This window comes from Panthera uncia, chromosome B4 (genome assembly GCF_023721935.1).
Source record: "Panthera uncia isolate 11264 chromosome B4, Puncia_PCG_1.0, whole genome shotgun sequence".
Taxonomy (NCBI): Eukaryota; Metazoa; Chordata; class Mammalia; order Carnivora; family Felidae; genus Panthera; species Panthera uncia.
The window spans coordinates 62,305,124-62,331,967 of NC_064809.1; the positions used below are offsets into that span (position 1 = coordinate 62,305,124).

Genomic DNA, 26,844 nt, shown 5'->3' on the forward strand with positions numbered 1-26,844 from the left:
TTCTTTCTTTCTTTCTTTCTTTCTTTCTTTCTTTCTTTCTTTCTTTCAAGTAAGCTCTATTCCCAATGTGGGGTTTGAACTCATAACACTAAGATCAAGAGTTGCATACTCTACTGACTGAGCCAGCCAGGTACCTGAAGTCCTTAGATTTTTAATCAAATTTCTTGTCTTTATTTCTTTTTTAAAGCTTATTTATTTATTTTAAGAGCGAGAGAGAGAGAGAGAGCATGAGCAGGGGAGAGGCAGAGAGAGAGAGGGAGAAAGAGAATCCCAAGAAGGCGCCATGCTATCAGCCCACAGCCCAATGCTGGGCTCAATCCCACAAACCATGAGATCATGACCTGAGCTGAAATCAAGGGCAGAATGGATGCCCAACTGACTGAGCCACCCAGGCATCCCCAAATTTATTTTCAAGTTATAAACAATTCAGTAACATTGATAATATAATTTCCAGGAAGAGAACATATAAAAAGCAAGAGATTAAAACAGAGCATGTGATAAAAGGTAGGAATACATATTGCCCACAAGAGAAAAATCAGTAAAAAAGATGAAAAAGTTTGTGTTTCAATGAGCCAGAAATTGTGGTCACATAAATACTAGATGCTATCAGACAAAAGTCAAAGTATATTTACTTTAAGGAAGGACTTAAGTTCTTCAATGTTTATTTTTGAGAGAGAGAGAGACAGAGAGACAGAGAGACAGAGCATGAGCAGGGGAGGAACAGAGAGAGAGGGAGACACAGAATCTGAAGCAGGCTCCAGGCTCTGAGCTGTCAGCACAGAGCCCGACTCAGAGCTCGAACTCATGAACTGCAAGATCATGACCTGAGCCAAAGTTGGATGCTTAACCGACTAAGCCACCCAGGTGCCCCTTCTTTAAAAAATTTTTTTTAATGTTTATTCATTCTTAAGAGATAGAGAGAGACAGAGTGTGAGTCGGGGTGAGGCAGAGAGAGGGAGACACAGAATCTGAAGTGGGTTCGAGGCTCTGAGTTCTCAGCACAGAGCCCAATGTGAGGCTTGAACGGTGAGATTATGACCTGAGCTGCAGTCAGAGGCTTAACTGACTGAGCCACCCAGGTGACCCAACTTCTAATGAAGTTTAGAAATATTTCCATTGAAATATTTTGGCACTTAAAGAAATAAGATTTGTAAGATTGAAAATATGAAAAATTGAATGATATGGCAGTATAATTGCCAACACTTATTGGTTCCTGAATCTCTTCCTAAGTCTGCTTAGGTTGGTGCTCCTAGTTTTGTAACACTGAAGTAAATATGCCGGTATGTTTCCTATCACTGCATAACATCTAATTTCCTGGTAGTTTTATTTGGGAATGGTAAACTGTGTTAACTGTTTGGGAACTTTATTAAAAATGATGATGGGGGCTCCTGGGTAGCTCAGTTGGTTGAGTGTTGACTCTTGATTGTGGCTCAGGTCATGATCCCCGGGTCATGGGATCAAGCCCTGCATTAGGCTCTGTGCTGAGTATAGAGCCTGACTGAGATTCTCTCTCTCTCCCTCTCTCTCTCCCTCCCCGCCCCCCTCTATCCCCTCCCCTGCTCATGCTCTCTCTCTCTAAACTTAAAAAAAATTATGATGATTATAGGATAATGTTGTTATAAGAATTAGATAACCTAATGAATATAAGGCAACAGTATGTAATATATAGTAAGTGCTCAACAAATGTTAGTATTTCAAACAGTAAACGTTATGGCAGAGTTTATTACCCCTACAGTTAGGATGCAATTTGGAATTTGGAACTTGGTATAAGAAAATATGGTAATTTGCTAATCAAAGGATTTGTAAAAATATATATGCTATATGTATGTATATATACACATACACATGCAAACACACATACATACAAGCAGCATGCAGATATAAAAACAAAAAAATTATCTCAGGGCAATAACTCAAGGAGAAATATTTGGGCAAAAGCATGGCACTGCTATTCTATTATGATAGTTAGTATTAACATTTATAATTCATTTACAGCCTGTTTACTTCCAAAAAACATTTGATGTGGCTTATTAATAAGACTTAAAACCCCCCACTATAAACTGGGAAAGGCAGAAACCAAAATCCTGGGATAAAAGGCTTCTTAATATATTTAGAAACAGGTTATAGGTGCCACATCAGTCACTGAATGGAAGGGCTGCACATTAATTTAGGAGTTTTTTAAATAGCTGTACAATGCAGCTGTTGGGGAGGAAAACTTTTTCTCTATTCTATTATGTTCTATCTTTGGGAGCTTGTGAATTAAACTGACAAAGACAGACTAACAAGAGAAAAGACAAAGTTTATTCACACACTAGCTCACAAAGAAAGTGGCTCAAAGAAATGGCTATGATTTTGAGTTTATATATCATCTTAACAGGAGAAAGGGAGGGGGAGATAGGACACTTAGAGAAAAATAGATGACTTTTAGGGAAAACAAAATGGGCCTTTAGAGACTAAAGGAGGTATGATAGTCTTGTGACAATGTTTGTTTATTAATTTCTCATTTGATTCCTCCAGTAATGGAAGCAATCTTCCTGGTTTTGGGTAGTCTTCCTTGAAAGGGGTTCGAGGCAGTTGAATGCTTTTGGAAGTCTCTGTTTTTAGGCAGATGGGGTGTGTGTGTGTGTGTGTGTGTGTGTGTGTGTGTGTGTTTCAGACAAAGCCTCTTTTTGCATCTGTAGATTTTTTTAAAGTTTATTTACTTTGAGAGAAAGAAGAGAGCAAGCTGGGGAGGGTTAGAGAGAGAGAGAGAGAGAGAGAGAGAAAGAGAGAGAGAATCACAAGCAGGCTCCACACCGCGAGCACAGAGCCTGATGTGAGGCTCGAACTCACTAACCATGAGATCACAACCTGAACCGAAATCTAGAGCCGGATGCTTAACTGACTAAGCCACCCAGGCGCCTACATCTGTTGATTTTTAAACATCTTTAGCTCAAAATAAGTTTTATGTGACTGGCATATTCTGAATCCCTTCATGTATATTAAGAAAATAGAATAGTACGGGACTAAGTAGTCCTGGCAATGAAGATTCTAAAGAATGTAATTTTTACACTGATAAACTTTCATAATCTTTACCCATAATAAGAGTATCCTTAAATGTGTTAGAAACTAAAACTTATGGAAAATGAGACCTTTTGTTAGAAGCAGAATGGGTTTTTATTTGAAGCATGCTTTATCTAACTTTACTGTTTTTCTTCACTCTGGAAATAAAGAGGTGGAGGCAAAAACCCAAAGCAAACCCAATCAAAATAATGCCATGGAAACACCTAATTTATAAGGCATTGGTTGTTTGCTACATTCAAAAAATAATTTCTGACGATAATATAAAGAATTTAGTCAGCACCAACTTCATAGATATTTAAAAATTACCTCTAATTTCTTGGCACAAGGTCCATTAACAAGTGCAACCACCCCATCATCTGACACCTAAGCAAAGAGAAAAAGCAACACAGCACACAAATGGGAAAGATGGAATTAAATTTTCTAAATATTATTAATCATTTATGTATAGTTTTATCGCCTCCCGTTTAGCAAACATGTGTTTTAGCCACACTTATCTTTTTGACCCTTACTTAAAATAATTGAGGGAAATGTGCCAAATTATATTGCAATTATATAAACAGTGAAGCATGAGGTAGTCAACAAATTCAACAACAACCAAAAGAATTAATTATGCTCTTCTGATGAGTCATGGAAGTTCACTGGGCAAACACATACAGTCTCTATATAGTAAGTCTGTATTTCATTTACCTGCGTAGCTGAGAAATCAACACACTGCAAAAATGGGCAGTTTTCTCCTAATGCATGTAAGGACACATCAGTAATACCTAAACAGCCACCTAAATCAATGATCTTTAGTAGCCGGCAGTTACGTGCAAGAGCAAGGACTCCTTCATCAGTGAGATTGCAGCATCTTTTCAAAGAAGCTTCATGCAGGTATGAACAGGAGGAAGCCACTGCTTTTATTCCTGAGGGGAAACATAATTATGTATCAATGAGCTATATATACATATATATGAGAAATGTGACTGATTTTCATTTTAGCAGTCACCAGTATTGATGTATCCAACTGTATGTTAGCCTTTTGCAAAGTAGTCCGTCTGTGAGGATATACTTATTTTCCAGTGATGCTGCCATTATTAAAACTCTTTTGGAAAGTTTCAGGAATTCTCTACAGAGTCTGTAGTATATCATTCAGAATATCTGTAATGAATGGCAAGGCTTTACTGTTGACAAGTAGATTTGCCTTTAGGAAACAGCCAAAAGTTATTCAGAACCAAATTAGGCAATTAAATAGTAGATAAATCTTTTTGTTAAAACAAAAGTTTTAAAGTAATAAAGTTAATTTTCTTGTGGACTCTGAAGGGAAATCAAAAGTTAAATCGCCCCAATGTCTTAGGTAATAGTTTTCATTGTTATCCTTAGGAATCATACATATGTTTCTGCACTCTCTCTTCCCCCTTTGACTCTTAAATCCAATTAAACTGATGTAAATGCACATTGGAGACTGGTACATGATAATGAGCCACATAAATGAGAGTACTTTGGGAATCCTGGGCCTTTTAATCATGCACACACATTACAACAGTGTTAAAAGATAGCTTTATGATCAAAATACACAAAAGGGAAGATGGGAAATTCATATGTAGGTCATTTTTACTGTTCTCTGTATCTTAAGATCTTTGATTTTTTATTTTTTTTACCCCCCAAAAGAACTTTTATTTTATTTATCAGTGTCCAGCATGAAAGTTCTTTTTAGTGAGTTACTATTTGTGTAAACATTTAAAAAACTTAAGCTTCTTTGTAATATTATAGGTAGCCTAACTTGCTAACCAAGATGACTGCAAAATATAGCCAACTACTCACAAAACTTTCCAGAAACCTAGCTAGACAAATCAGTCCCTCTTTTTTTTTTTTTAATTTAATTTATTTTTAAAATTTACATCCAAGTTAGCATATAGTGCAACAATGATTTCAGGAATAGATTCCTTAATGCCCCTACCCCCTCCCACAACCCCTCTAGTAACCTTCTGTTTGTTCTCCATATTTAAGAGTCTCTTATGCTTTTATCCCCTCCCTGTTTTTATATTATTTTTGCTTCCCTTCCCTTATGTTCATCTGTTCTGTGTCTTAAAGTCCTCATATGAATGAAGTCATGATATTTGTTTTTCTCTAATTTTGCTTAGCATAATACCCTCTAGCTCCATCCACGTAGCTGTGAATGGCAAGATTTCATTCTTTTTGATTGCTGAGTAATACCACTGTGTGTGTGTGTGTGTGTGTGTGTGTGTGTGTGTGTGTATATCACATCTTCTTTATCCATTCGTCCATTGATAGTCTCTCTTTCTTATATTGAAGGGAAAGGTTAAAATTCTATATTGATAGAAAAAAAGGGCCAAAACTCTGTAATTCATGCAATAGTGACACTGAAAAATGCAGTCTGACTGGCTATTAAAAACTATGCATTGTAGGGGATGAAAGGTACAGCGTAGGGAATATAGTTGATGGTATTGTAATGGTCTTGCATGGTGACAGAGGGAAGCAACACTTGTGGTGAGCTTCGCATAATGTACAGGCTTGTCTAATCACTAAGTTTGTACCACTGAAACTATTGTAACATTGTATGTCAACCCTACTCCAATAAAAAATTTTTTTTAATCAAAAGACATAAAAACAAAAAATAAACTATGCATTGTACAGACTGATAGCAGAGTGCTTAGTAACCTTACTCTGATGATGATTTAACTTTCTGTTGTAATTTTGCCTTAAAGTAAGCCTTAAGGCTTAAAGGCTTAAGCCTTAAGGCTTAAAGTAAGCCTCAAGAAAGCCTTAAAGTATGAACTGGTCATTTCTTATTCTATTATACCAGGAAAAATATTTAAAATACAGAGGTGTCCATCCATGTTTATTTTATATATGTTTAGGGGCGCCTGGGTGCTCAGTCGGTTAAGCGTCCGACTTCAGCTCAGGTCACGATCTCACGGTCCATGAGTTCGAGCCCTGCGTCGGGCTCTGGGCTGATGGCTCAGAGCCTGGAGCCTGCTTCTGATTCTGTGTCTCCCTCTCTCTCTGCCCCTCTCCCGTTCATGCTCTGTTTCAAAAATAAAATAAACGTTAAAAAAAAAAATTAAAAAAAATATGTTTAAATTGCAAGTAGTGACTTAGTGTATTCTTAACTTTCAGCAAAGATTATAAGCAGGAACTCTAATTTGGATTCTTTCGCTTGGTTTGAATATTAAACATTTTTTTTAATGTTTATTTATTTTTGAGAGAGAGAGAGAGTGTGTACATATACACACACATACACACACACACACACACACACACACACACACACACACACACACATATATATACATGAGTGGGGCAGGGGCAGAGAGCAAGGGAGACACAGAATCTGAAACAAGGTCCAGGCCCCGAGCTGCCAACACAGAGTCCAACATGGGGCTTGAATCCATGAGCCGTGAGATCATGACCCGAGCTGAAGTCAGACATATAACTGACTGAGCCACCCAGGCACCCTTAGTTTGAATATTTTTATTGATAAATACAGTTTCTGTTTCTTTGATATCTTTGTACTCACTTTTGACAAATTTACTACCCCTCCTTCCCGTTCTTTGTTCCAAAATTATACTAGATGAGGAATAGTAGTCTACCAATTTATTCAGTGTTAACAAACAGACCTTTTGAAGTTATGGAAATTCTGTTTTCTTTTGAGGAACTTAAATTTAATTTCCTCAGCTTTCTGCAGTTGCACAGGTGCAGGAGAGCAGTATCTGAAATATCACAGCTCCGTAGATCTAGAGTTTGGACTTCAGGATGTAAAATCTATAAAAAATACATGATTTAAAAATTAATTTTTCCTATGAATATAAATGTTTATTCCATATTCAGTGTTTTGGTGGTCCCATCAGATAAATGGTGGATGGAAAATGTAGCAAAGAATACAAAGACATATCTGTGTGGAGACACATATGTAAGGCAGGAAAAATACAAGCCCACTTCTAACTGGAGGTGCAGCTTCTAGCATCCCCAAAGTCTTTGCTGGGACCTGAGAAGCAGGATCGAGGTGGTGGCATGTGCTTATCTTTTTTCAGTAGATCCTGACTATTATTAGAGATCCTGGCTACATGCCTCTGCTCAGCAGGTATGAGTCTTTAATCACTTAGACACTGAATGGTTATAGGATATGAATATTACTTATCTACAACATTTACCTCCTTCATTCTTATTGGGAGCTAGTACAAGCAGACCCAGTATTTCTGAATGTTTACTTGAAAGCAACAAATATAGCAAATCAATTTCAAAGGGTTTTGAGCTCTTTTCTTGGGCGTTCTTTTTACTTTATTTTTTCCAAAGTAGAACTAACTTTACTTTTCTGAATGTAAAAGTAATGTATTATTACTGAAAAGATTTAGACAATATAGAAACATTATAAAAATAAGAAGAGTACTAAGTACATTATATACATGATGCCATTTAGTATTCTCTCTTTCTCAAACACACAAACACTCTTGAGAGATTTGTCATTACCATATTATAAAGGAGGGAACTGAGGCATCCAGAGCTTAAATAGTAACACAAAGTACACAGCAAAAAAGAAGCAGAGCTAAGATTGAAAACCAGGTCTTTCCAATTCCAAAGGCTATGATTTTATCCACTATAACTAAAATTACCCATCATACCAATGCCCAGAGAAAAGCATTTTAGTTTTGGTGTTTTTTGACTTAAAAAAAAAAAAAGAACAACTTTGAAGAAAAATGGGATCAGATTATATATAAGATGAGTACTTTTTACAAAAACAACTTATTGTGGTTACATACGATTCCATTTTATGAATGCACCATAATGTATTAAATGCATCCTACACTGACAAACACTTCAGTTGAACATTTAGGTTGAGTTAGGAGGCAATATAGTATAGTGATTAAGAACATGTCCTCTGGAGGCAGACTGCCTGAGTTTGAACCCTTTGAGTGTGATCCAATTCTGGTTTGTGTGTGTGTGTGTGTGTGTGTGTGTGTGTGTGTATGTGCCTCAATACCCTCTTTATTAAAATTGGTAGAATATTTTGTGACAAAGGTGTCTCGCTTATGTGTTATATGTAACTGTCAACTATTATGATAAATGGTATTATGATGAGCATACCTATGTACTTTCCTGATTTAGCTTAGCTGTAAGGAGGGAGAGTGAGTATTAGTTAGCAGGAGGGAGGTATCCGGAAGAATGAGTTTACAGGAGTGGCTTTTAACTGCTGATTGTTAGCCATGAGTGGATAAAATCAACTTAGTGGACTCTGATCAACATTTTTGTAAATTGAAATAAGACATAATAGAACAAAATAGAAAATATCCAAGTGTACTGCACACAGTATGTTACATGTAAATGTGGTTTGTGTACCAGAGGCATAATAGAACATATATTTCTTACTGTGGGTTTTTTTTTTTTTTGCCATTTGTGTATTCACCCTGCATTTTAATTTTTTCCAGACTTATTGAGCTATAATAGTTCAAAAAGCTTAAAACTTTAAAAAAATGTAGAGATCAAGGGTGCTGGTATAATGAAGACAAGGGAAGCAGATGAAAGAATGGTGGGAGAAGATTTTTAAGTAACTATTACACATAAACATTTGGTTATATGCAGAGAAAAAAAGAACCCCAATGTTTTATTATATTTTGAAATTATTACTAAACCTAAAAAAAACCATTATTACTAAACCTACTATATGCCATTGCTCTAAAAATCTGAAACCATATCTAAATAGTAAAATATAATATGCTTGCTTTACAAATATACATACTCTTACCTCACTTATATTTGAATCTGTTATCTGCCCCTGGGTACTCATTATTTTAATCAGTCTGTCTTTTATGTTTGGAGGCAAAGGCTTAATGTCTGTGATATATCTGGAAATATTCTTCATGAAGCACCAAAGGCATCTGAAATACAAAACAATACAGTAAATTACATGGTACCTATACTGATTCCTAATATTTGATGCTGTTTGTTAGCACTTAGTCCTTTCATAAATAGGGTGTACATTTAATATAAATATTTGGAACATAAGCTTGGTAAGATTTAAAAGCCTAGCGTGTACTCAGTTGTGGACCAGAGGCTCTCCCCTCACATTTTTTTTCTCAGCATACCTCATTTACTAAAATGCATTCTAAATGTCAAAAAAAGTTTTTCCTAAGTCCTAAGTTTTTCTCTAATTCCTAAGACATACTACTAACATTTCTGTTACATATTCCTAAATAAACAGTGAGCTAGGGCCTGTTAATTGACAAGTTTTATCTATTCATGCAGCAAACTTTTCATGATTTTTCTTAAAAATTATTTGTGTAATGAAATCATGAAAGAACTATGACCATAAAGACTGCACAAATAGTACAAATCATGGAGATAACAACCAGGGTTGTATATGCCTAGAGTAGGGTTATCAGAGCAGGCAATAACCAAGACCCATATGACCAACATATCTCATATGTGGCCTGAAATTCCAACTGAGAACCTCATACTTAAAACAAATAAATATAAATCTTCCTTAAATTTCTGACTACAAATATCCCCACATATATATAATTTTACATTCATGAATTTCCCTCTCTGATCCTTTCTCCTTCCTTCCTCCCACTAATATCTAGTGTATGTTCTTTCTTATTTTTTTCTATGCTTTTACACACACACATACGCACACACAAACATACACACATACACATTTAAAGGGTTGTGGGGGGTGGATGATCATTGTTTCCTAAAATGGCATCACTGTGTACTCTTTTCTATACCCTCTTTAACTCAATAATATCTTACAAAATTCTTCAAAGCATCAAGTATAGTTCTAATGCTCCTTTCATGGCTATATAACATTTCACAGTGTGGATGATTTATTTAGTCAGTCTATATATGATATTCCACTGCTTCTAGGACATGTTAACATATGCTGTCAGATTGTTTTCTAGAAAGTCTATAACACTTCATATTTATTATATCTACCCTATTTCTTTACATCCCTCAGGCAATAGGTTTATTTTACTTAATTTTTCATTTCCATTATCTCCATTTCCCAATCACATCCTCCATCATCCAGGAATCTAATGTCTAGTATGTACCCTTTTGATGTATGTGTCCTTTTAACATGCTTGTATTTCTAATTTATATATGTGGTATTTGTCATAGATTTATCTAGTTTTTCACTCACCACTGCTTTAAAAGTCTACCTACTCTTGAATGTTGGAAAATCTTATGTGTGAAAAGTGGTACATTATTACTTTAATTTGCATTTCTCTATTTACTGTAAATTTGACATCTTTTCATGAACCTATTGGCTATCTGGATAGCCTATTTCTCTAAATTGTCTATTCATATCCTTTGCCTATTTTACTATTTTTTGACTTAAATTTGTAAGAGTTGTTTTTGTGGCCAAATATATGACTGAATTTGTATTTGCTCTATAAACATTTAGAGAATGTATGTTCTCTAAGAGATGTAATGTTCTCTCCATTATGCATGTTTGTCTAACTATATCTCTCCATGTATGTATGTGTATGCACACAAATATATTATGTGGACATATATGATTGTTTATGGATAGTATTAATTCTTCTATGTTCTTTTTTTTTATGTTTATTTTTATTTTTAAGACAGAGAGAAACAGAGCATGAGTGGGGGAGGAGCAGAGAGAGAGGTAGACACAAAATCTGAAGCAGACTGCAGGCTCTGAGCTGTCGGCACGGAGCCCGATGTGGGGCTGAAACCCGCGAACCATGAGATCATGACCTGAGCCGAGCATGACGCCTAACCAACTGAGCCACCCAGCCACCCCAACTCATCTATGTTCTTATTTTTTCTACTAAATTTGTAGAATTCTTAGTTTACAATACAATACTTGTATTTTGAAATCAAGTTACTTTCATTTCTTTTTTTTGGGGGGGGAATATTTTATTTTATTTTATTTATTTATTTTGTAATTTACATCCAAGTTAGTTAGCATATAGTACAATAACTATTTCAGGAGTAGAATCCAGTGATTAATCCCCTATGAAGTTACTTTCATTTCTACTAGTTTTTGCTTTTTGTACATTACTATTTTATAATGAAAAAATTTAAATACATAAAATTAAAATAGAATGACATAAAATCCTTGCATCATAAATCTAGAATTTTAAAATTTATTATTTATCATATTGTGTCAAATATCTTTAAGACATAAAACATTTCAGATAAAATTAAAGCCTCCTTTGTACACCTACATAGGTTTACTCTCTTTATTGCCCTTGGTAGAGGCAACCACAACCATGAAGTTTTTTTTTTTTTTTTAAACAGCTTTTAAAACAGTTTCTGTCCATGATTTTATTATATTTTTACTACTAAAGTATATGTGTGTAAATAACAGAATATTGTTTTCTATAATTGTAAAATGTAGTATATTAAATTTCCTACCATGGCTGAATGTGTCAATTGTCTTTGTATGTGACAACATTCCTTTTAATAAGACTTTGGTGTTAGTTGCAAATTCATGATCATTATTTCTTCTTGTAGAATATTCCTTTCCTCAGTAAGTAATTTCTCTATCCACATTAATGTTTTTCACATTAGATTGTATTCAGTCTAGTTTTAATGTTGTTCTACCATTTTTCTTTGGTTTCTTTGGCTAACAAGTTTACAAGATTCATCTGCATTGTTGCAGGTAGCTATAGTTGATGTAAAAAAATTGTTTCTTAAAGTTTATTCATTTTTGAGACACAGAGAGAGACAGAGCATGAGCGGCGAAGGGGCAGAGAGAGGGAGACACAGAATCTCAAACAGGCTCCAGGCTCTGAGCTGTCAGCACAGAGCCCGACGTGGGGCTCGAACTCATGGACTGTGAGATCATGACCCGAGCTGAAGTTGGACGCTCAACTGACTGAGCCACCCAGGTGTCCCAAGTTGATTTTAATTTTGAGTTTGTTCAAGTCCATTTTCAATACTGTATAATATTCCATTGTTTGAACAATTTGTCTTTTCTATTGTCAGCGAACATTTGGGTGGTTTATAATTTACTATTATATTTAATTTATAAATTATTATTATATATATATAATATAAATTTTAAATTATAATATAATTTAAATTATATTCATATGAATGCTCTTGGACAGGTCTTTTGGTGCACGTGTGCCTGTTTTAATCAAGTATATGTCTACAAGTGGAATTGCTGGCTCATAGGGTGTGCATATGTTTAGCTTCATGCCAAACAGTCTTCGGAAGTGATTGTACTGATTCCTATCTTCAATTGGTGAAAGTTCCTGGAATCCATATCTTTGTCAGCATGGCATTATCAGTCTTTTTAATTGTAGCCAATTTATGAATATATGGCAGCAATGCAATGTGACTTTAAATTGCAACCCCTTATTGGGGCACCTGGGTGGCTCAGTTGGTTGAGCATCCAACTTTGGCTCAAGTCATGATCTCGCAGTCTGAGTTCGAGCCCTGCGTTGGGCTCTGTGCTGACAGCTCAGAGCCTGGGGTTTGCTTTGGATTCTGTGTCTCCCTCTCTCTCTGCCCCTCCCCTGCTCATGCTCTCTCTCTCTCTCTCTCGGTCAAAAATAAATAAAAAAACATTTAAAAAATTGCAACCCCTTATTATGAATTAATTTGAGCATGTTTTCATTTCTTTATTGTTCATTTGGATAGTCTCTTGTGGAGTATCTGTTCAAGTAGCCTGCCCAGTTTTCTTTAGGGTCTACATTTTACTTACCGACATGTAGGAGTTCCTCTTCTATTCTGGACATGAGCTTTCTGTTGGTTATATATGTGGCAATTATATTCTCCCATTCTGTGGACTGCCTTTTCACTCTCTTTCCCATGTCTTATGTTGAAGTATAGTCTAATGTTTTCTTTATGGAAAGTTTCTTTTGCATTCTGTTTATGAACTCTTTCACTGTCCTAAGTTCATGAAGCTAATCTGCTATGCTTTCTTCTAGGAAAAATTAACTAAATGTGTTGTTTTATCTTTCACTTAAAAAAATTTTTTTTAATTAAATAATCTCTGTGCCCAATGTGGGGCTTGAACTCACAACCCTGAGATCATGCTCTGCTGAGTGAGCCAGCCAGGCACCCCGGCTTTTCACTTTTTGACTTAAAAACTACCTGGAATTGAATTTTGCAGTTGTCAAGAACTATGCAGAGTCTGAGAATTTCTCCCACTTACAAGCTTGCAAGTTAGCCTACTACCATTTCATGAATGCTAGCAGAAGATAGATTCCCGAGTCAAAGAAGAAGGACTTTACTATACATGACAAGAGCAGTAGTCAGAGCTTCACATTTATGCTGGCTCTTCATGCCCTCTAAGTCCTACCGTGTAATATAGGTAGGGCCCAGATGAATGCTTGAGAAAAACAACGAGCTTGGGTGATTCACAACTTTTATGGTAAACTGAAGCAAGTTTGCTTTTCTTTTTTGGAAGGAGACAGTATTTGCTGCAAAAACACATTTGAGAAATGCCCTAGGTAAAGAGTAGTCAAAGCCTTACATTCTTGGCATAACCAGTAGGTTCATGGCAGATTGCCTCTCTCAACATCCGCCCGACATGTTCTTGGCTGAACTCAAATATTTATTTAAGTACACCACTCAGTCAGCTACTCTAATTTGACCAACAAAGGGAGAAACCAAGTCTGTTCAATTTGTCTCTTAAAGCATTTAATTAAGGCTACTATCAATAGTATTCTAAATAGTAAGATAAGGCCAATCTGCAGTAATGACCTCAACAGTGCCCCCCAGAGTCCCAGACTCAGCTAACTGTGAATAAGTATGGAGGGGGGGGAGGAGGACTAGTCAGTCTCATTTAGACAGACAGGATGTAGTCCAATATATCAGCTATTATGAAACATGAAAAGGAATTTAGATTGTTATTCAATCTGAGGATTCCTTAATGCCCTTTACCCATTTAGCCCATCCCCCCTCCCACGACCCCTCCAGCAACCTTCTGTTCTCTATATTTAAGAGTCTCTTATGTTTTGTCCCCCTCCCTGTTTTTTATTTTTTTATTTTTGCTTCCCTTCCCTTACGTCCATCTGTTTTGTATCTTAAAGTCCTCATATGAGTGAAGTCATATGATATTTGTCTTTCTCAGACTGACTAATTTCGCTTAGCATGATACCCTCTAGTTCCATCCACGTAGTTGCAAATGACAAGATCTCATTCTTTTTGATTGCTGAGTAATACTCCATGGTATATATATATATATATACCACATCTTCTTTACCCATTCATCCATCAATGGACATTTGGGCTCTTTCCATATTTTGGCTATTGTCGATAGACCTGCTATAAACATTGGGGCACATGTGCCCCTTCAAAACAGCACACCTGTATCCCTTGGATAAATGCCTAGCAGTGAAATTGCTGGGTTGTAGGGTAGTTCTACTTTTAAGTTTTTGAGGAACCTCCATACTGTTTTCCAGAGTGGCTGCACCAGTTTGCCTTCCCACCAGTAATGCAAAAGAGATCGTCTTTCTTTGCATCCTCACCAATATCTGTTGTTGCCTGAGTTGTTAATGTTAGCCATTCTGACAGGTGTAAGGTGGTATCTCATTGTGGTTTTGATTTGTATTTCCCTGATGATGAGTGAGGTTGAGCATGTTTTCATGTGTCGGTTGGCCATCTGGATGTCTTCTTTGGAGAAGTGTCTATTCATGTCTTTTGCCCATTTCTTCACTGGATTATTTGTTTTTTGGGTGTTGAGTTTGATAAGTTCTTTATAGATTTTGGATACTGACCCTTTATCGGATATGTCGTTTGCAAATATCTTCTCCCATTCCGTTGTTTGCCTTTTAGTTTGTTATTTTTGCTTATTGTTTCCTTTGCTGTCAGTTTTTTATTTTGATGAGGTCCCAATAGTTCATTTTTGCTTTTGTTTCCCTTGCTTCTAGAGACATGTTGAGTAAGAAGTTGGCCAAGATCAAAGAGGTTTTTGCCTGCTTTCTCCTTGAGGATTTTGATGGCTTCCTGTCTTACATTTAGGTCTTTCATCCATTTTGAGTTTATTTTTGTGTATGGTGTGAGAAAGTAGTCCAGGTTCATTCTTCTGCATGTCACTGTCCGGTTTTCCCAGCACCACTTGAAGAGACTGTCTTATTCCATTGGATATTCTTTCCTGCTTTGTCAAAGATTAGTTGGCCATATGTTTGTGGGTCCATTTCTGGGTTCTCTATTCTGTTCCATTGACCTGAGTGTCTATTTTTGTGCCAATACCATACTGCCTTGATGATTACAGCTTTGCAATACAGTGTGAAGTCTGGGATTGTGATGCCTCCAGCTTTAGTTTTCTTTTTCAAGATTGCTTTGGCTATTTGGGGTCTTTTCTGGTTCCATACAAACTTTAGGATTGTTTGTTCTACCTCTGTGAAGAATGCTGGTGTTATTTTGATAGGGATTGCTTGTTTTTTTTTTTTTTTTAAGATTTTATTTTTAAGTAATCTCTACACCATCGTGGGTAGAGAATTTACAGTCCCAAGATTGAGAGTCCTGTGCCCTACTGAATGAGCTAGGCATCCCCACATTTTGTTTATTGATTCATTGGTGATGGACATTTAGTTGTTTCCACTTTTTGGCTATTGTGAATACTGCTACTATGAATATATGTGTATGAGTATTTGTTTGAGTACCTAGTTTCAGTACTATTAGGTATATACCTAGGAGTGGAAGCTGGGTAATATGGTAATTCTATGTTTAACTTCTTGAGGAACTGCCAAGTAGTTTTCTCCTTTACTTCTTAATATGACTTCCCTTAGTTCTTTGAACACATTTATAATACTTTCTCTGAAGCCCTCGCTAAGTCCAACACCTGGGTCCTCTCAAAGGCAGTTTCTTTTGCCTATTTTTTTTCTCTGTGTATGGGTCACAGTTTCTGTTTCTTTGTCTTGCAGTTTTTTTTTTTTTCAAAAACAGCATAGTCTAGATACTATAATACAGTAACTCTGGATATTGATGCCACAGATTTGTGATTATTTACTTGTTTGTTTAGTGACATGACTGGACTAAGGCTATTTTCCTGACTGTATGCAACCTCTGATTTGCTCCTTAGTGGGCACGACTTGGACGTAAGCATTGTTACTCTGGGATGTCAGCGGTTGTAGTAGGGGTCTCTTTGACTATCTCTTTCTCTGATTATTTTGTTAAGTCTGTATTAGTATCACACCCACTGTCAGCCTTCACTCATTACAGATCGATTGCTCTAATGTTTTCAACAATGCCTGGGGTATAAATTGCTCCATAATGTCATCCAATTCATTTTGGACTCCTTTGTAGGATTAGTTTCAGAGGTCAGTGTTTAAGGCTTGTTCTGACCCCAGGCAGGCTCTTGTTATATGTTCCTTTCCCCAGTTCTCTCTGGTAAACTTCCTGGCCTATGGTTTAGCTTGCATCTCACATGAAGCTCTCAGGCTCTTTGTAATTACTTTTATTTAAACTCCCCCCACCCTCTGTTTCAAGTAAAGTCATTTTCTTGACAGCTTTGGAGTTCTGTGTTTTGCAGTCTGTCTTTCTTCCTGGGAAAAATCTTTAAGCCAGAATTTCAGAACTGGGAACAAGGATGATGATATGCTTTCCTCTGAGTGAAACCCCTACTTTAGGAGCAGGGTGCTGGGAAGTAGCTTCTGGTCTTCCTGGCTTGTCTCATTTAGGATGGAACCTCCACCCACAAATGAGCTGCCCGATAAGTGGGGGCTAGGTGGAGGTAGCAATCCCCCAATCACTGACCAAACTCACCCATAATTTAGCCTGTGCACAAGTATCTGGGGTGGAGTGTGATGATAAATGCTGGCATCCTGTCCTTCCCAGGAAAACACTGAGGCCTCTGAGTAGGAGCTGGGGGGAGAGGTAACCCCATCACCTTGGCCATACCCACCTGGAGTGGAGTTATAGTTCCAATGCCAGACTCTTGTTCTTACTGAGTTTTAAAAGATTATCTTGAATGAATGTTTCTTCATTTGCTGTATACCCTTAGGAAGCTGTCTGGAGACTTGAGGCAGTTGTTTTTATAATTTTCAACTTTTATGCTTATTTTACTGGGGGACATATTCTTGGAGCTTCTCATGCTGCCTTTTGTAAGTCTTCCAAATATCATCAATGTTCACATCCATTTAACAAATACCTGTATGCCATTAATGAGAAATATGGTGACTCCTTTTCTTTTAAAAATGTACTTGGGTTCTTTTAAAATAAACTGTTCACTTTAAGTTTGCTTACTTTTCAGTAAAAGTTCTTTCTATCTCCATTAATTCTACAACAATTCTTGGAAAGAAATGGTGTGTGTGTGTGCAAGAGAGAGAGAGAGAGAGACATTCATGTATTTTTAAAAATACATAAATTTGCTAAATTGTGTTAAAAATTGAGGTGAGAGATAGTTTTCCTACTTGTGGCTGGTGTTCACAGTTCAATCTTTCATACTTCCATAGGTATGCCATGAATGTAAGGTCCCAACCGCTCTTTATTTGGAGCATTTCTCAAGTGGGTTGTGTTTGCAGCAAACTAAACTGAGAGATGAGGTATCATCTCTCTCCAACCCAAAGGAAAGCTTGCTTACTGCTTGTTATAAAATTGTATCACACAATTGTTTTTGTGTGATACAAAAAACACTCAGTGTTTTTCTTCCTGTAATACACCCACTGTGCAGGTATCCATCTGAGACCTCTGTGTCATCCTCATGGGATTTGGGGGAGAAGGGTAACTGAGGCAAACTGCTTGTGCTGCTTGCTGTGCTGTAACACAGTCCTTTGTCTCTAGCCCAGAAATCGTAGGTCTTCTGCCAGTATCCACGAAACAGTAATAGTCTAATCAAGTAAAATCAAATCCTAGATCTAACAATATTGTGATGAGAATTGGATACTGATGGAAACATAGTTTTATGGAAGAGGAAGAAGAAAGGTTCTGTGGGCCTGGTCTGGAGATATGAGGAGACTCCTTGCGATCTGGTAGCAAATGTTCTCCCCATTTACAGCAATCTGTGCTGTCACCCAAAATAATATTTTTAAAAAATTGTTGCTTTCTCCACCTCCAGCCAAAGCAATTTTATGATCCACCTGAGGCAAGCAGCAGCTGTAGCTGTCAATTTGATCTGCTGCTGGGTTTCTTATCTCTGTCCATGTGCAGTAACAGAAAAATGTCTGTGGATATGGGTGGCCCTGAACTTCTGTGTATTATAAGGAAGGTTGCGGTTACTCAGTGACACTGCCCAGATGGCAGAAGCAAAACAATGTCATAGTGATCCAAATCGAGTTTAACAATAAATCCAGACTAGAGTGACCTGTGTCTCTTTGGTTTATATGGTTGTATGTAGAGAAGAATAGGCCATGGAATATCTCTCGGTTGGGTTGAGGGTTTCTTTTTGGCCCATCTACTATCCTGATAATTACTGACCATATCACTAAAGATTAACAGGTAAGCTTCAATTTCCTTGTGCAGGTCATAATGGATACTATCCTGGGCTTATACTACCTCTTGCCTAAGACCTACCGGTTTCCCTTGGGATTTATTCACAGCTGAGTCTGGGCTCCTGGGAACACAGTTGAGGTCAATATTGCAGGTTGACCTCACCCTGCTTCTTGGAGCTCTATTAATAGCCTCAGTTAAATGTTGTATTTTACAAACTCATTACATTTGGTCCTAGCCTCTGCTGATCAAATTAATCAGTGTGGCTGAAAAAGTATCATACTCATGTGATAATTTGTCAGAAGCCAAGATGGTAGGACCAAAAAGTGGAATGTTAGGAAAGGCAGTTCTTTATGGGTTTTTCATCATCTTACCAGTCTTGCTGGGAATGACAAGAATACACAGCCCTGATATGCTTTATCCGGGCCATTCACAGAGTTGTGTTTATAATAAGCAGCCCTGTGCCATAAAGTAATGTCTCCTTCCAGGACAAAGAGGTTGCTTACTGCTTACTATACATTGTCAGAGTCCCTAAATTCAGTGTTTCTTTTCTGTAATGCAACTCGTTGCTTGAGTAGACATTCATCTGGGCTGTGTTTCTCTCCTGGAATGCAACCCATTGTTTGTGTTGGCATCCATCTGAGCCCTTCGTGTTGCATCTGTGCGTCTTGGAGGTCAAGAGGAAGTGACATAAACATGCGAATGCTCATGTTGCTTGCTGTGCAATGAATAATAAAGTCCTTTGTGCCTTTGACCCAGGAGACTTTGTTCTTCTACCAGTATCCACGAAACAAGACCAGGCTAAAAATGTATTTGTTTATATATGACAGGTAAAATCAAATTCTACACTGACAGTCACTCCTCTTATATTTTCCTTTATGCAGATTTCAGCTATATTTTAAATGTTTACTTTTTTCCATGGTGCCATCTTTTTTGCTCCCCCATGTCTCTTCCTCAGTCTTTGTCATCTTGGCCTTTAGGGTCCTCTTCTCTGAGCTTAGCTGTGCAGCCTGTGCCACGTATTCCCCACAGTAAACGGTTTACTCTTTCTGCTCCAGTTCCCTCCAGCAGCAACATAAGGGAGTTGGGACAGAAACAATTTAGTATTTTGAAAAATGCTGCTATGAGAATTACTAAATGGCTCACAAAAACTATCTAAAATCTGTTGGTCAAACAAAGAAAGTTTATTAAATTTACCGCAGCAAGGGTTTAACAGGGTTTGGGTAATGTCTCAATAGGGGAAAGCTATGTTAGAGTACATCTGGGATTCTCCCTCCAAGATGGGGAACGGGTTAGGATGAGACAAAATTTGTAACATAATAGTATAAGAGTGATGGACACGACACAGGGTCTCAAAGTAAGCCCCGATGAAACAATATATCCTGATAAATATAATGTTTGCTCTAACAATCAAAATGTTTGCCCTAATAACCAAACATTTGTTTAGATAAACTGATTGCAAAAATTTCCTGGAGCAAAAAGTTATATTGACATTAAGCGATCTCAGTTCTCAGTCCCAACAGTTGACATAGGTGGTCTAAGTTCTCAAGACAAAATGAAAACTGGCCAGCTAAAACTTAACAAAATCCTTAAAAGTTATAGACAAAAAAGGGGGGGGGGTGGTGGATAGATCTCTCATTCAATATGAATTGCTCTAAATTTTATACTTAAAAGAAACTTATTAATATAACCATCAGTTATATGGTGAAATAATGTAACAAAGAAATGATTTTTGGCAAAATGGTCTACTGATATGAGTGTTGCACAAAATTTGGTCCTTAGCCTTTTCTTCTCCCCATATTCTCTCTCATAAATTTAATATGGCTTCATCTACCATTTATTAGAAATTTAGTCCTAATATTTCAGTCTGCTTGTTTGATATTTCTACTGGATATTTGGATTCATTTTTCTCATAAGACACCTACTTCTCCACAGTTATCTAATGATATCACGATTCTCCTGGTCAAGAAAGCTGAAAACTTTAGAGTAATTTTTTCTTTTTCTTTTTTCTTGGTCCTTCTATTCAAAATTATTCACCACTTCCCAGATCCAAAGGATTCTCTAAGGCAGTGCTGTTCAAAATGCTAGTCAGTGAGATTAGGAGCTCATGCAAGGATGTAACCAAGCAGTTTCCTTCATGGAGAAGTCCCATCCTCTGGACAAACAGTGCACTTAGTAAAAGGGTTGATTGCTATTCTGGATCAAGCTCCTTACCTCGTTACAATCCAGAAATAGCTTACTGCTGACCAAGTGCCAGCCTGAACATACCTTGTCCCGAAAGGATTTGCAAATATGATTCTCAAGGCATATATGGACCCTTACATGGGGGACAACACCCTAGTATGACAGTGAAGGTCATGTGGTCATCTTTTTACTTTACTTCCAAGTTCTAGATGATTTTTCTTTTTTTATTTTATATTTAGAGAGAAAGAGAGAGAAAAAGTGGGGGAGGGGCAGAGAGAGGTGGGGACAGAGGATCTGAGGCGGGCTCTGTGCTGACAGCTGAGAGCCTGATGCAGGGTGTGAACTCACAAACCGTGAGATCATGACCTGAGGTGAAGTCGGACACTCAACCAACTGAGCCACCCAGGTGCCCCTAGATAGTTTTTCTTACCACGTTTTATTCTGTTTCCTCTTTGCTCACTAAGCACTACATTTTAAAGCTCCATCCATTTGAATATATATCATCTACTCTTCACTTTCCTAACAGCTGCATAATACTTGAAGGCACCTCTCCCAGCAATGGACATTCCAATTCTCCACCATGGAATTCTGCAATGAACATCTTCATACATGTCTCCTAGTTTGGGCACTCCTTACCTCTTTCCAAGATTTTGCAACAGTTTCCTAATTGTCTCTTTATTCCCAACTTCTCCCTAATGCAAATCTCTCTCTACACCCACTACAGTTACAAAACCTTTTATAGACCCCTACTGCTACGAAATTAAACAGTCTAATATAATATCATTTTGATCCCCAAAGTTCCACTTCTAATTATCAGCTTTATGTCTTACTGCTCTGCTATTCACATTGTATTCTCTAGCCAAATTGAAATACTACTGTCTGGTCTTCTCACATATTTCTAACTCCTGCTTGTCAAGCCTTTGTCCTTATTATTCCACTCCTTAGATGTTTTTCCTCCCATTTGCAAATGTCAGATGCTACCAACCTTCAAATACAACCCTCTTTACAAAGCCTTCTCCTAGTCTTGTATATTCTTCTCATCAGAAATTTCAAAATACTTTGTCAATCTCTCTTTTGTGCTGTTATTCTACCAATATTACAGTTATTTATATACTTGCCTTATGCTTGCCCCATAAAACTGTACCTCCTTTATGCTAGATATTTGTCATAATCATCAGCATAGTGTTTCATATGCTAAATACATGCTTAACTGAATATTGAGCAACTCCTAAAAATAAGGAACTGTGGCTGTGAAGAGATAAAAGACTTGATTCTGGCCACAGAAGTTCAGAGGATCATTTATATGGATGCCTCAGGGAATGTTCAATACAAAGGCAGGAATTAAAAGACAGGAAGATAGCTAGGATTTCATCTGTCTTCGTAACTTGCACTCTTAACTATTTCTCTGTCTTTACTGACAGAAAATCTTATTTGGATCAGGTATAAAGTTAAAGCCAAGAATGAAAGCAAAATACTTTTCTCAGGACTCTACACAAGCCTGAGTTATACAAAGGAGAGTCAACAGATTTCTCTTTTACAAAAAGTGACTGTGAGGGGTGCTTGTGTGGCTTAGCTGGTTAAGCGTCCAACTTCAGCTGAAATCATGATCTCATGGTTTGTGAGTTTGGGTCCTGTGTTGGACTCTGTGCTGACAGCTCAGAGCCTGGAGCCTGCTTTGGATTCTGTGTCTCCTTCTCTGTCTGCCCCTCCCCCTCTCATGCTCTGTCTCTCTCAAAAATAAATAAACATTTAAAAAAACATTTAAAAAAAGTGACTGTGGATTGAGGGACAGAAGTTTATGAGATGTAATGTAAATATGAATTCAAAAGCATTGATTTCAAAAGCATTCAGCAGATAAAGATAATTGTTCTCCTCAGCCTTAATTTTTACATGGCAATTTTTTTATGTAATATTAACAGACTGAAAACTCCCAGAGAGAAATAATTGCTATTGTAACTACAACTTCCAGCATATATTTCAGTGAAATAATTAATAACAATAAATAACACTTAGTAGTGTTTACTACTTGCTAGGGTTAAAATAACATGCAGACCAGGCTCAAAAATTCTTCAAGCAGACAAAACCAGTCAGGTCATATAAGTGAAACTTAATCCAGCTTATATCATGAATGTAAGAGAAACTTAACCTAGGTTATTTCTTGTAAATGTCTCTGATAATCATAAATAAATCACCTTTCTAAAATGGTATAGAGAATCACTTTTAACCAATCCCCTGCTATATGTAAACTCTCATTTTTAAAAATTTTAATTCCAGTATACATAACATACAGTGTAATATTAGCTTCAAGTGTATAATATAATGATTCAATAATTCTATGCATTGCTCAGTGCTCATCATGTTAAGTGCACTCTTTAATCTCCATTACCTATTTCACCCATCTCTACACCCACCTCCCCTCTGGTAATCATCAGTTTGTTCTCTATAGTTAAGAGTCTGATTCTTGGTTTGTCTCTCCTTCTCTCTCTCTCTCTTATTTTGCTTGTTTTGTTTATTAAATTACACGTGAGTGAAATGATATGTTATTTGTCTTTCTCTGACTTCTTTCACTAAGTATTATATTTTCTAGCTTCACTCATGTTGTTGCAAATGGCAAGATTTCATTCATTTTTATGGCTGAATAATATTCCAGTGTGTGTGTGTGTGTGTGTGTGTGTGTGCGCGCGCGTATCACATCTTCTTTGTCTATTCACCTCTCAATAGACACTTGGGTTGCTTCTATAATTTGGCTATTGTAAATAGTACTGCAATAAACATAGGGGTGTATATATCTTTTTGAATTAGCATTTTCGTATTCTTCGGGGAGATACTCAGTAGTGAAATTATTGGATCATCCAGCAATCCTGCTTTTAATTTTTTGAAAAACCTCCATACTGTGTAAACTCCCCTTGTAATAACCAATCATTGTAAAGATTAAACAACTTCCTCATTCTCACTTTATGAGCCATCCTACGACCACATCTCGAGATTCTAACCATTTTTGGTTTTAAGTCTCCCTGTTCACTAACAGTTTGTTTCTCACTCAGTAAAACATTCATATCAACTAAAAATCTCTGAATTTTCTTTTGAAAGTTTTTGGTGTCAAAAGTGGGATCCAAAGATGACTCCTGATGAGCTCCAAGGCCAGTGAGTAACTAGGTGCCAGCATCCATGGAGCCCAATGCACAATGCTTTCTTACCAACCATGGGATTCCAGGGCAAATCTTCCTCAGATCTAAACTCCACTCCCTTTGTGTTGACTCCTCTGATTTTACCGAGCAATGCTTGTTGAAGCTTTTCAGTAAGTGATGATATTCTGTTCAAAAGAGGGGGGAATGTGTGATTCCCTCTACTTTGGAATAACTGTTGAAAAACAGGAGCCCTGATAATTAAGTTTTCTTAGGGAATCTAAGGCAAAGATGGGTTCCAACTGGTCCAAAGCTCAGATCAGGATCTTATACCTTTTTAGAAAAATGGGTAAACTTTATGAAGAATAATTGGAACTGCAGTGACCATTTTGGGAAAATCTTTAATTTAGATAAAATAGCCCACCTTAGGGGCATCTTTAAAAAAAGAGGATCCCAAATTTCTTAAAGGCAATAAATGCATTCATTGGTTGGTATGTCAAAGCTTCTAAAAGACAAAATCATTCCAAAAATAGCTTCTCTAGAGAATTCTTACAGCAAATGAAAAATGTGTGGTAAAAGCTTACGTCATTGCAGCAAATAACCTTATCCCATCAGCCAGAAACACAATTTGGGTCCAACTATTCTTTTGAGTTTTGTATTGTTGTACCTGACCTACAGCTAAAATTTTTAAATGAAAGCTACAAGATCTGTTTACAACTGTCTGTATACTAATGTATATGTATGTATATATGTATGTATGTTATGTATATGTGATTTCAAAAAGAGCTCTATTTAATTAAGGTTAAAGAAAAATAAGTACTTATATAAGTTTAAGGATTCTTAAAACTCTCAGAAATATAAACTAACTGAAATGCTTTTCAAGTTCATATGATCTGGAGAATCTTGAATTATAAAAGCTTCAGAAATAGTTTAGGGGTGCCTGGGTGGCTCAGTTGGTTAGGCGTCTGACTCTTGGTTTCAGCTCAGGTCATGATCTCACAGTTTGTAGGATCAAGCCCCACATTGGGTCTGCACTGATAGCGTAGAGCCTCCTTGGAATTCTCTCCCCCCTACTCTCTGTCCCTCCCCCCTCTCTTTCTCTCAAAATAAATAAAGTTAAAAAAAAAAAGAAATAATTTAAATGTATTGGTTTAATAAAAACAGGCATGTCTTCGCAGTAGTCAACATTAAACACAATGCAAATATACAATCTTTTCTACCTGAGTTTACTAGTCAAATACGCTGGTGCTATCTCTGTATAAAGTTTGTAAGCAAGGGGTGCCTGGGTGGCTCAGTTGGTTAAGGGTTTGACTCTTGATTTCGGCTCAGGTCAAGATTTCATGGTTTGTGGGTTCAAGCCCCACGTTGGGCTCTGGGCTGAGAGTGAGGAGCCTGCTTGGGATTGTCTCTCTTTCCCCCTCTCTCTGTCCCTTCCTTGCTCTCTCTCTCTCTCAAAGTAAATAAACAAACTTTAAAATAGTTTTAAATTTGTAAGCAAGAAAAACTTAAGATGCTAGTTAAGTGTTTAATGTTTAATACAAATATAATTATTAAAAACAAATTAAGTAGATTACATTAGATGATGGGTATTTGTTAAATATGTAGATCATTCAATAACAAGCTAATATACTGAAATATTAATTGCTAAACATATGTTTAAGTTTATTTACTTTTGGCTGCTTAATTTTTATGAGACAAAATATATTTGGAACTATTTTAATGTGGCCTTTTGCTGCATTAAAAAAATGTACTATGAAGAAGCACATGTCTCTAAAAAGTATATTTTATAATTAAATATTGATAAATTTGCTAATCTACTACAGGATGCTGATATACGCCAGACAGTTCACAACTGCCTGTCCTAGTTTTCACTGGAAAATAAAGATTAATAATGGTTAAAACTTATAATCCATATATAAAAATAAGCCTCCTAAAAACAAGAGTGAAAGAAAACAACTTTGTATACAAAGTATGAGAGGAGAATGGGATGTGTTTTTTATAAGAGTAAGCAAAGAATATAGGATGTGTTTTTATTAGGAAAAAAAGTAATTTTGTCTTAAAGTAAAATGAGAAAGAAAAAAGGAATAAAACAAAAATCTAAATGAATACAGAAAGTTGCAAAAAGCTTGTGAAGAAATTTCATGTTGCATGGTCAAAGTTAGCTAAAATTCAATGGATTTATTTACAAAGATTTCCAAAACTGAGCTGAATAATATACTGACACAAAACCACAGTTTAATTTTCTCTGTTAAAAGAACAAATTTTCTTAGGTTGTTAGTCTGCTCCTAATAAGGGATTATGAAAGGTTTTTCTTTACCTTTGTGTATTTTGTCTAGGAAACAAAGATTCTGTGTCTTATTAAAGTAATTTCCTGTGTTTCATTTGGTCTTTATCAGGTTTTTGATTGCTTAGGAAAACAGTCTTTTCAATATTAAAAGAGCTAAGGTACTTTTTTAAAACTATGTACTTTCTATATTTGCTTTTGAAATCTTTTTGTCACTTTGGTTGAATAGATAAGTAAGTATTATTTCACAATGACTTGTGATCCTATTTAATCAAGTGTTTTAAACCTTTTGGCATTTTTTACAAACTTCGCAAAATCAAATTCTAAATTAAGTCTTTTTGACTTTGAGCTAACTTTCAGGGTTCCTAAAGATCTTGAAGTTTTTTTTCTCTTCTTATAAAAAGGGAGACATTAAACTATAGGCTTTTTAAATGTGAAATTGCATGGAAAACATTATCAAGTAAAGCGGATGCTTAACCTTCTTAGGTTGTATTTGTATGGATACATGTTATTAATATAAGTGTTCCAGAAATTGCATGAAATTCCTAGGAATCTGATATGCCCTGATATAATGTTATCAGTCATAGTTCTAATCATTTTTAAATGTTGTATACCACAAAAATAGCCAAACTTAGCAGTCAATCATATCATTTTTTTTTGTAGTGAGCTGTAACAAAGGCTATTTTTATCTTTTGTCATTTAGAAACAGCTATTATTATACACTGAATCATCTATGAAAGCATTTATAACCAACTGCAGGCCAAAATGCTTTGTCTTCAAGGAAATTCATGGAAAAGACCCTGACAAATACTCTAGAATACAAGTTTCTGATAATTTTAA

The 26,844-nt window shown here is 36.3% G+C and overlaps 1 protein-coding gene across 1 annotated transcript in view; it reads right to left on the reverse strand.

Moving 5' to 3' along the window:
• AMN1 (antagonist of mitotic exit network 1 homolog) overlaps positions 1–26,844 on the reverse strand; it is a 54,326-nt gene that overhangs the window by 22,680 nt on the left and 4,802 nt on the right. The window contains exons 2-5 of the mRNA XM_049625251.1: positions 8,807–8,939; positions 6,684–6,828; positions 3,751–3,968; positions 3,370–3,426 (exon numbers count right to left, since the gene is read on the reverse strand). Coding sequence (XP_049481208.1) covers positions 3,370–3,426; positions 3,751–3,968; positions 6,684–6,828; positions 8,807–8,939 — 553 coding nt within the window. The remainder of the gene's footprint in view (positions 1–3,369; positions 3,427–3,750; positions 3,969–6,683; positions 6,829–8,806; positions 8,940–26,844) is intronic.